Source organism: Lactuca virosa, chromosome 4 (genome assembly GCF_052849685.1).
Source record: "Lactuca virosa cultivar CGN04683 chromosome 4, Lactuca_virosa_CGN04683_v6, whole genome shotgun sequence".
NCBI classification, from domain to species: Eukaryota; Viridiplantae; Streptophyta; class Magnoliopsida; order Asterales; family Asteraceae; genus Lactuca; species Lactuca virosa.
The window spans coordinates 393469477-393481176 of NC_136429.1; the positions used below are offsets into that span (position 1 = coordinate 393469477).

Here is an 11700-nt window from a genome sequence, read left to right on the forward strand (position 1 = left end):
ATTGTCATTTATTTAAAAAAAAAAATACAATCCTAAGTCTTATCTTTTTTTTTACGCCGACAACACTAGTCACTCTTCAAAATCACTTCGAAATTACATATCCTTAATTTTATTTGAACAATTTCTTTATATTTGTGAATTAGGATTGTGTTTTTATTATATTTTGAAAATTTATTCAAGTTTAGAACTAATTTAAGTAGTGTAATTTTTAGTTATTTTATTTACTTTTTTATTTTGAATGAGTTAACCCATATTTAACCCATTTACTTAATAGGTTGGGTTGAAGATTATATAAACGGATCAACCCGATAACAACCAATTTATCTGAAAGGTTAGGTTGGATTGGAAATATCCACCTATTTAAATAAAAAAATTGGGTTGGATTGAAATATTCAACCCAATTAATAAATGGGTTGAACCTGAACACAATCTAAATCGACCATTACGAGCTCTACGATTACCAACATCAAATTATAGAGTAAATGAATTTAAATTTATTTACAGATTAATTTCTTGTTCCCTTATGCACAGTAAGTTAATCCTATTGGACCACCATTAATTTTTCTTTTCTTTTCCGATCGGTGGTCTTTCCCGATGTTTCCCACCGCTTATCTTAGCTTTCTCCACACCGCCGCTCCAATCGATCCTTCCAGTTAATACAATGTGTGTGTGTTCGTCGGACTTCTCGATTCTTCCACCCACCGCCAAATAACCTCCTCCATAGAGGGTCTTTCTTCCATACCCACCGATATTATACGCTTCTTCTCCATTCATCGGCTTCTCTTTCTAAATAAATCGGTGTGTGCTTTTGGTTCGCATCTGGGCATCCGTCTTATTGGAAGATGTTTTGCTAAGGTTCGACATCCCCTGCTTCTCCAATTTTCTTATGTTTGTGTTTCCACTCGATAATTTGCTTATTTGATTTTGTCAGTTTAAAGGAACAAGTTTCATATAGCGTTCTTCTGCATAGTGAAGGGATAGAGAAACGGAAATATACAGACTTGAAGATTCGTCTCTTTGCTATCTTCTTCGTGATTGTTAGATATTTTTCTCGATAGCTTAATTTTTCAGGTAGTTGTTGATTTTGTTATTCATCTACTTATTCGGCGTCGCAGTAAATAAGGTTTTCTACCATTTTGGGTGATTATGTTTTCGGTTTCAGTTTCTTTGTTTTTTTCTCTTCTCTTTTTTCTTGGTTACGCTTCAAATTGTCACCAAAAGATTTCAGGTTCTTCTTCCTGGTGGTTCTTTTGTTTGATTTGGGTATCTATGTGTTGAAGGAAAAGAACATGTTTGGGAATTTTGCGGCCATAATTCTTCATCCTCTAATTCCACACAAATTAACAAAGTCAACAATCAACTTATATATTCTAAGTTTGGAAAATGACTTAAAAAGGCAATGAAGTTTCAAAAATGTACAAAAAAAACCTTTTTTTCAATACACAAAATACCATTTAAATACCAATGAAGTATACATGTGTTCAAATAAAGTCTTGTGGGTAACCTGGTATTCCAGATAACAGAAAAATGTCTTAAAAAGGTAACAAAGTTTCAAATTTGTTCAGAAAAAACCATTATTATTTTAGTATAAAAAATACCATTGAAATTTTCAAAATGTTCAAAAAAAACCATTGTTGTTTTTTCAGAGCATCTTTTGTTAACTTCGTTGTTTCCGGATTATATAGAACATAGTCGTCGGAGATTAGTCACCGTCTAACCAGTTCACACCAGTTGTGTACTATCTTTCATCCTATCACTCAATCAGTTTGTATCTAAATCCATATTTAGGAATTGTCAATGACAAAACGTCACACTCGTTTCTCCTTTGTGTCTCTCTTGTGCCGCAACACTAATGAACGGCTAACCTTGATTTATAATATGTGCATCTATATAACGTATATATGTTTTAGGTTTGAGTCATATAATGTGATCGGGAAGCAAGAATGTTTAACTAATTTATTACCCACTTACTTCTCTTGTTACCACAAGAACGATCGAGTGAAGGAATGAAAGAGATTTGCACAATTGTTGTGAACTGATATGACGGTTCATGATCCCCGGTAATTGTGTTCTATATAATCCGACAACAACACAGTTAACAAAAAGTGTGATATTTTTTAAACATTTTGCAACTTCGTTACACTTTTAAGTCATTTTCTCATTTACCTGAAGTACCTGGTTAACACAATGTTTTAGTTGAACATATGTGTACTTCGTTGGTATTCTGTGTACAAATAGTAACATTAATGGTATTTTTTGTACTAAAAAAACAACAATTGTATTTTTTGAACACTTGGAAACCGGGTAACCTACAATAGCCGGTAAAATGGTATTTTGTGTACTAAAAAAAAACAATGGTCTTTTTTGTATATTTTTGAAACTTCGTTACCTTTTTAAGTCATTTTCCCTTCTAAATTTGATTTAGTCAAATTTTGTATATAGTGAAAGGGCAGTTTGGGGAATTGGTATGTAAAATCATTGTTGACACCCCTCCTTTCCGTTGTTGAATATACAAGAATATTTTACAGAGCATGTCAAATCTCCTTACAAATCGTGTGATTAAAGTCTGTATACTTTTTGTTCCTTGTGTTTCAGACAAATTACTTCAAAATCAGATCCATGGATGCTTTATGAGAAATTTTAGAAGAGCTGATCTAAGGTATTCCAATTTTAGTTCAAAATTGTCTTTCTGTGTTTTGGTTGAGGAGTTGGTCTGAGGCTTAGAATGTGAAATGATTTGAATTGCTTTATGAGTTTAACTCCTAATACTAAATTTTGAATTTACATAATTTATTCGACCCCGATAAGAAAAACTCCTAATACTAAATTTTGAATTCACACTTCGTACACAAAATCGTCACCCCACGCATTTTACTTTACTAATAAAACTAAAATCATTGTTACATTTCTAATTTCACAACATTCTAAAAGATATATCATTAGACTTTTTTTTTTAATAAAATTACCATCCGCCGATAATAATTTACAAGAAAACACCATCAATTTCCACATGAATAATGGCATTAAAGCTGTACATATCAAAATATTTACATTCATATAGTTTTGAATTTCGATGATTTGATCTGTAATCTCATCTTCATTTCTGTATCTTCAAATGGTTGGAAGTTGCATTCAAGCACCACCAAATTCCATGAATATTTCTGGATTTTTTTTCATAACATCATCATCATCATTATCCAAAATTTAGAGGTGTAATACATGAATGCAAATGTACCTCAAAATATCCTATGGGTCATTTTTTGGCAAACGTAGCTTCAAAAGTTTGTCCCTCCACATGGCTACAGAACAAAAAAAAATCAAATCCTATTTAGAGATTTGTTTTTGAAACATTAAAAAAATTGCTAAACTATAAAAAAAAAATATTAAAATAAAAACCTGCATCACTGTATCTTTCATCCTTAACAGCAAGATTCATTTTTGTAACCAAATCAAGCTCCTCAGCAAGTACATCTGGACCATCTATGGCACTGTATAATGAAATTGTAACAGCCTTAACGACATGGAAGGGTATTTTTGGGATTTTAACTTTACAGAAAAGGAGAAAGGTGGAGGGTACACCTGTCCAAAAACACGTCGTATGTCGGTTTTTTATCGCGCAATTTGTTCACCCCGTAGACTATCTTAACAGCATCAGTCAAGACAATTTGTTTGCTTACATAAATCGGTGCCTGTAAGAGTGAGTCATTATCAGTGGATTTTAATATGTGAGATACAGAAGGTTAAAAATGTAAATTTATTATCCCACCCAAAAAGGTGGAACAAGATGAGACAGGGATATGGACAGATGTCAATGGGACAGAAGTTGTTATTTTGTGTAGGGCTCAGAAAAGGTGGAACAAGATGAGACAGGGACATGGACAGATGTCAATAGGACAAAAATGTAATTTTGTGTCCCGCCCAAAAAGTGGGACAGGGACTGATGTCAATAAGACAAAAACTGTAACTTTATGTATCATCCAAAAAGGTAGGACAAGGACTTGTCCTTTATCTAGCGTTTGTACAAAAAGACGTGAATGCCCTTCTTGTCTTCATTATCAAAGCCAACAAAACTAGTCCAATTATCAAAGGTGCATTTGGGTACCCTGCATCTTTTAGCTACATTTATGGCATCTGAAGGGCGAGCATCAACTCTAATATCTTCTGTGCCTGGCTGCAAGTTGTGAAATTCAATGAAGGTCAAAATGGTCAAATACTCAAATTAACTTCATCTCATCATAGAAAATTATAATCATGGGGTCGTATGTGATATGTTCTTTATTTACCTTATGAAAACATATATTCGCAAAATATATACTATCCACTCTTTCTGTAATTTGTACCATTTTTACCTAAAATAAAAAACAAAGGCAGCATTAGAGGAAACAAAAGGTCTTTTCCTACTTTAACTTCTTTCTGTTGCACCATTAAAATATTATATAAGTGCATGATAAATTCATCTGCATACTTCATAGCCAAGTTTCCCAACAATATTTTTCACAAGCTGAAAATGATTTGGAAACCCCTGCAGTACAACAAAAAAAAATTAATATAAAAATTCAATTGAGCTTCTCTTTGATTATAAACAACCTAAACCTCATCTTCCAGTGTGGAGCTTATTAGCTTTTCAACAGCATATTCCCCTACAATATATTAATATAAAGTGTTATTACAATTAACAATAATTGGATAAAACTTCAATATAACTGTGCATGATGAATGCATTTATTTACCTACGATAATTGGTAGCAAATAATCTCCATCACAATCACATGATATTTTAAGAAAGATAGTGGGATTTTGATATTGGCTAAGAAATTCTGGTCCAAATGTATGGATGTTGGTTCTAAGACCTTTTCCTTGACCAGATATTGGAAACAACCTTGCAGTAGGTTTCCAATTTATTGCTTCTTGATATCCTTGTATGCGCATCTGATAGTGCATTAGTGTTTCTGCACAAAAATAAAAGGAACCCAAGATTCATAATCATAATCCAAAACTATAGATTTGACTAAAAACATCAATTGTTACACTGTTTCCATTAATCCCAACCATTTTATAGACATATAGTATTTAATTAAAGAAAGTATAACAAATTCAACTCAATAGATTGAGCAACAGTGGACAAGAAGTATCCTATGTGGGACAGAAGTAACTCTTAGTTTCTTGTTTGTGTAAAAGACGTAAATGCCCTCTTGATCCTCATCATGGAAAATAGCCCTAGAAAGTTTGTCTTGTCCACATATTATCAGTGAAGTAGATAGGACCTTTGAACTTATAGTAGTTTTTTGCCAAGGATATGCTAATAATGTGTATGAATGGTTGTGCAGTAGATTAGGTAAGCTACTGTTGTAATTGGAAACCTAATAAATAACTCCAATGGCAATAGACATTATGTTAAATTGATAGTAATTTGATTAGCAATAGCATACAAACTGTTCGTGTTAAGTTAAAGTGGTAGAGCTCTGGTAATCTAATCTATTGCACAACCATTCATACATATTCCCTATACGATCTCATAAGTCACAAGTCTGAACATAAAACTCCAAACTATAAATCAGCAAATGTTCTACAGACTACACTATATAGAGTGCAGTTAGAATTTTACACACAGACGAAAGATAAGATTGAGAGGACTTTAAACAAGCGATACGACGACCTACAAAACTAATTCGTAAAATATGGAGAATTCAACTGAAGAAAATTAACTTCAAAGCTTCAAAGCAAAATAAAAATCTTTTAATCATCTAGATTGTCATCTGTCACATCAGATTCTGATAAAGGGACAGTGATACCTGTCATGAGAACAGAAGCTTCCAAGTAATCATCACCATCTTGATAGTCGTAGTCTTTAGATCTTCTACCACGAGAGGAATTACAAGATATGACGACCGATTTCGAGCGCCGGCGACGATAATGCTTTACTAAAGGAGTTGAATACGAAATTGAAGGTGATAAGCATCGGAGCTGAGTAGAGAATAATGTTTGATGATCGACGAAGTCGCCGGCTCCGGAGCTGACGAACGTGCGTGCACATAATTGAAGTCGGAGCATTGTACAAGAGAGATTCCGGTGTTTAGAGAGAAATGGGGTTGTTGGTGAGGTAGAAACAAGGTTCCATCGATCAAATCAGATCTTTATATATATATAAAACGTACGATCTTCTATTTCACATATACACGTGGTTTTCTATCTTATTCCAATTATTTGTGTATTAAAATACTTTAGTTCTCTTTACTCAAAATGGAAGTAGAAATAAAATATACAAAAAGATAAATAAAAAAAAGATTAATGATTTGTGTAATAACTTTCTAACAATTATTGGTGTGTATGAGACAGTTTGATTCGATTATTTGTCAAAAACGAACTATAATCATTAGTATTGATTAATGTATTTTGATAGTCACTAGTTGTGAGACCCATGTATTATATGAGTTTAATTAAAAAACAAACAAACAAACATGAAGATCTAACACATTAGAAGTTTTGAATTTATAAGAAAAAATAGAAAAATATTTAATTATTAAAATCCAAGTGTTTATTTATCTTATAAATTTAAACTAATAATTTTGATACATAATTTTTGGAAAGGGAACTTCCCTAACGAGGGTTTCCGGGCCAGCTTTCGCGCACCGACTAATCCCCCGCTGAAAACATGAGGCTTTGCCTCATGCCCTGGAGTCACTGCATGCGAACCTCCATGGCCACAAGGGCTGAGTGGTGCCAAGATTTGAACATGGGTCAATATGTTATCCACCATATCTTCCACATGCCTTACCAAGTCACCACAACCCAAGTGGTTTAATTTAGATACATAAACAATTAAAATAAGGGGATTCAATTTAGAAATTTAGAAATTATAAAGAAAATTGTATTAATGAATTGGATATGCATTTATTATTACATTTATTACATTTAAATATTATATGAAATTTAATAAAATGAAAAAAAAAACACAAAATGACATGAATATAATTTAATCTAAATTTACCATAAAATGATATGTGGCATAATGTATAAGAGGATGGCAAGTTGCAAAAATGGTTTTTATTTTTTAGAATAGATTGGGTAGCGGTTAATATTGGTCTTAGTTAATGGTTTTAGGCGGTTAATGGTTATGGTTAATGGTTAATATCGGTTAACCATACTGATCCAAAATAACATAAAAATATAAATATTTTTTAACATAATTGGAAAACATAAAGCCTATTACTATCAAAATTGAATGATTATGTATATATAATTATACTGATAGAAGAATATTTATTCTATTTGATTCCAAATAATTATCCTTTAAATATTCAATTCCTAATATAACTTACATACCATATATTTAAAATTATATTATATTAAAAACATTTATTAATATTCTTGGTTCGGTTCGGTTTATAGTGGTTATGTTTTAGATGAAAACCATAACCGAGCCATATGTAATCGGTTAATCAAAATTAAAAACCGCACCATATCTTTTAGTAATGATTCTGCTAAATTGGTTCGGTTATATTGATTAATTTGATTTTGGTTCGGTTTTTCGGTTAATATGTTCACCCTTACTAGCAAGGGTGTACATGATATGATGATAATGTATTAGCTTTTTTTAATACCGTATCAATCATAATTTTTTGGTAAATTTATCAATTGTATTGTATCATGTATAAGGCTATAAGGAATGCATCACAATGTATTTTACGCGTTTAGGGTTGTCACATCACACAAAATCCTTCCACCTCACAAAATATATCAAGTTATTAGTAATGTGAAATGGTGTTTAGCAGTAAAGAAGTACTGAGATAGAGGGGGAAAGAGAGAAAATAGATGAAAGAAGAGAGAGAAATAGATAAGAAGAGAGAATGAGAGAGATTGTGAAGGATCGTACCCTCACTTACGGAGCATCACAATTACTAAGCTTGGGGGTGGTGTTTGGAGCAAACTCACATGTGACTTGGCCTTGCCAAGTCACCTAACGCGTGGGTTTTTAACCCACTTCGCATAGCTTAAGGGGCATTGATAATTGGATATCCAATGTTTTTATAGAACCTATATAATCCAATCATCAATTAGATATTGAATATTGTTAATCGATCCAATCTAATTAACTCTAGTCAACCGAGCCGAACCGATCTAACTAAACATTAGATTAGATCGGTTTTGTCTATTGTATATTTATTTCGGTTATCCAATATATCTAATTGGATCCACCCGATGGATATACAATTTTTATCTAACTTTACATCCAATTACTATAGAGTGTGAACTGTCTAGTGAGAGGTCGAATGTTATTTTGGTATGTATAGGTGTGAAGTCTAGCACTTCGCAATGTATGTATTTTGCAAGGCATTTGTTGTATTGTGTTTTCACGTCTAGTCCTTGCATATTTTTTGAGTGTTTGTATCTACCTATAAATAGGGTTAGTATAGAAGTAGAGAGATAGCTTTTGGGCACTTTTGTTCTTACTCTCTCTCTTGTACTTTGTACTCATTCAGACGAATCAACGAGCCAAACAGAACTTATTTACTCCTTGTGTTCTTAATGCTTTCTGTGGTTGATTTCTTCTTCTAAACTCGAATCAAACGCTATTCAGTTGGTTTCAGAGCAGGATACATTCAGTGAATACTTGTTTTCTCGTCTTTTTCAATAGTATTTTAATCGTTCTTTCCGATTCAAAGATTTACGCACTATTGATTAATAAAACATGTCCTAATTAATTGATTTGTTTCGACTCTACAATTTGTTTGATAGATCGAGTGTTTACTGATAGTTTTCTGGTTGATTCATCCATTAGATCTCTTTTCTAAAATCATTCGTCACTTTTGTCCGTACGAAAATGGCGAATTTCAATATGAACACCATGTCAAGCTTTTCTCATCTGCTTGGATCTTCCACTAAGATTCCAATGCTTATTCCAGAGTATTATGAACAGTGGGCGGATCGTATAGAGGATTATCTCAACGGAATCGATGAAGATCTCTGGCGATGTGTTACTAGAAGAAATTATCGTCCTGAAATGTTTACTTAAGTTGGAAATGCAGGATCATCCACTGGTATGGCAACACAAAAGGAGAAGTATGAAGAAAATGATAAGAAGTGTCTTTGTGAACTTCGCGGTGCTCTTCCACCGGTTGTTTACAATTATGTTCGAGGATGCAAGACCGCAAAGGAAATTTGGGATACTCTAAAAGAAAAGTATCAAGGAAGTGAAAAGACCAAGAAGAGTTCTGTGAAACAATGTCTGTTGGAGCTTGGCGGATTCAAGCAGAAAGAAAGCAAAACCATTGAACTCTACTATGATCGCTTGAATGAGTTGATATTCAAGTGTAATCGCTATGATGTTACACGCTCAACTCTTGAATTCAACCTTACCTTTCTGATGGGATTGCGAAAGGAGTGGAGGAACATCAGCCTAATGATAAAAAATCAGCAAAGTTTCGATGGCTATTCCTTGGGAGACTTGTACAATGTGCTCAAAGATCATGAGAGTGAAATCAATGAGATTGCAGAAGAAGGAAAGATGAGTCTAGGGGGTCCTTTGGCCTTATTGTTGAAAGTGCCAGCAAAGGACTCTGAGATCGAAACTGCTGAAAAAGATGATTTTGAAGATGAAGGATTTTTGGTGAATTCAGAGGATGAGGCTGTGGCATATTATTCAAACAATAAAGTGAAAAAGTTCTTCAAGAATCCTTTCAATCCAAAGTACAAAAGCAAAAATGAATTCAAGGGCAATAATTCATCTGCCAAAGGCACAAAAGTGGAGCCGATGGAAGAAAAGAAAGAAAGTAAGATTGTTGGTGAAAAGAGTGAGAAAAAGCTGAAGGGAGATTCAGGATTCAATTATAACTATTGCAATGGTGGAAACCATCTTGAAAAAAACTGCATGCTGAGAAAGAAAGAAGAGAAGAAAGAGAGGATAAAAGATGAAGCTTATTATGTTGAAAAAATTAAGGAACTGAGAGCTCGAACCAAAGGAATCTCTTTGGTTGCGAAGGGTGGAAATGAAAGTGATGGAACTTACCAAATATGGTCATCTGGATCAGATGATGAAGAAATGAGAAACCCGACTCATGTAGCAATGTTTTCTCAATTTGAAGAGGATGTGTCTATGGATGCGAAGGTCACAGGAAGGTGTTTTGTGTCAACCAGCGCAGATAAGTTACCTATGACTTCAAAGATACGTACTCTTCTTGAATCTTATGATATTTCTTCAAGTTCTTATCTCACAGTTTTATCTGATTTTGATGATACTCTCTCATATGTTAATGACACGCTAATTTTTGTTAGTAGTGAAGCTGAATGTTAAAAACATTGTTGTTAGACGTTCAAAATTGGTTGGAGACTAAGAAGAGTAGAAATGATAGCCTAGAGCTGCAATTGCAAAATATCACTCTAGATAGGGATTTAGTGAGGAGTGACAATATTATGTTAGTAAAACAAAGAAACATTTATTTTAATAGCGCTAAGAGATTGTATGCAAAACTAACTGAACTCCATCACTCTTCAGACATTTGCAAAGAACAACATAGGAAATTATTATCATTCTTAGAATATCAAAGGGAAAAAGTTGATGCTACTTCCTATGATTGAGAAAAGAAAAACTCTGGATTTGATAAAGTGTCTAATGATTCATATGCTTACGAAATAGTCAAAATTGATGAATGCTTGAATGTTGATGACTTAATGCATATTGTAAATGAAACTCTCACTAAAACTGAACAAGTTAAAATTTTGAACATGACTGAGAATTCGACATTAGACTCTCAACAAAATTTTGCTAATATTGAAGATGATTCTGATAATATTAGTGAAATTGAGGAAGAGGAAATTGTTGATTGTTCTCAATTATTTGTGATTATTGTCAATTCGATGGCAAAAGGCAAAGAAATTTGTCATGATTCAATGGAAGAGGTTAACAGTGATAAACCCTCTACATCGAAAGTTAGTGATCTTGTTGATCACGTTGTGGTGGAAGACTATGATAGTGATAGTGATGAGGAGGATGGTTCGATTGAAACAACTATTCCTAGAGTTGTTGTCAGACAGGTTCATGAAGAAACAAAACAGTTCGCAAACGTGCTGAACGACAAAGGTTCGCATTATCTTGAACCAAATTCAGTCGTCTATTTGTCATTCAAATGCACAGATGTTGTTGTCTTTCCAAACCAAGTATTTGTCACTTCTAGAAATGGTGTCAAAGTCAATCCAGAAATAAACAAAATTGTTGAAGAAGATAATAAAGTTGCGGCAAAAGAAGGTTTCTTTTCTAACCAAAGCACGGTGGAATTGGTCTGAATAAAAATTCAACAACTTTTTAAAGACAAAAACAGATACGTATTTGGGAAGTAAAAATTGAAAAATCAAAAGTTGAAAATCAAACCAAAGAAACTGTTTCAAAACCTCAAAAGATTAAATCACAAGTTTTCAATGAAAATGTTCAAAAAGTTGTGAGAGAAGAAGCCATTTCAACTTCAAAATCGCGAAACAAAGTTTATTGGAAAAATGTTAAGGCTTTTCAAAAACAAAAAGTTTTTAATTAAAAATCAACTGAACAATTTAAGACATTTTCTCAAAATAAGACGTTTGTTCAAACCAAGTCATTTCAAAAGCAAAATGATTTTTCAAAAAGTCAATCTAATGTTCAAAAACAAGTGCGATCTCAAAATGTTCAAAGGCAAGGTGATGGAAAATTTGTTCAAAACCAACATCCAAGGA

General features: G+C 33.0%; 1 protein-coding gene and 1 long non-coding RNA gene across 2 annotated transcripts; one reads left to right on the forward strand and one right to left on the reverse strand.

Annotated features, from left to right (window-relative positions):
* The first annotated feature begins 572 nt into the window (after window positions 1-572).
* Window positions 573-2792, forward strand: LOC145108822 (uncharacterized). Its single transcript, XR_013708568.1, has 3 exons — window positions 573-855; window positions 932-1071; window positions 2596-2792. It is a non-coding gene; the product is annotated as an uncharacterized LOC145108822 (long non-coding RNA).
* Window positions 2793-2845: 53 nt separating this feature from the next.
* Window positions 2846-6125, reverse strand: LOC145108821 (Wound-responsive family protein). Its single transcript, XM_079045911.1, has 10 exons — window positions 5793-6125; window positions 4731-4949; window positions 4594-4640; window positions 4466-4522; window positions 4284-4349; window positions 4103-4171; window positions 3580-3689; window positions 3397-3488; window positions 3236-3299; window positions 2846-3161 (listed from the first exon to the last, which is right to left on the reverse strand). Exons 1-9 carry the CDS (start codon window positions 6049-6051, stop codon window positions 3247-3249), a joined length of 972 nt encoding a protein of 323 aa, XP_078902037.1. The 5' UTR covers window positions 6052-6125; the 3' UTR covers window positions 2846-3161; window positions 3236-3246.
* Between the last annotated feature and the right edge of the window lie 5575 nt (window positions 6126-11700).

What these genes read in the sequence shown, in the direction of transcription:
- LOC145108821 (XM_079045911.1), bottom strand. Translation starts at nt 6,051, where the DNA reads ATGCTCCGACTTCAATTATGTGCACGCACGTTCGTCAGCTCCGGAGCC. An exon ending in AGCTTCTGTTCTCATGACAG is followed by an intron (nt 4,950 to 5,792) that starts GTATCACTGTCC and finishes ATTTTTGTGCAG; the next exon opens with AAACACTAATGCACTATCAG. An exon ending in TTTGCTACCAATTATCGTAG is followed by an intron (nt 4,641 to 4,730) that starts GTAAATAAATGC and finishes AATATATTGTAG; the next exon opens with GGGAATATGCTGTTGAAAAG.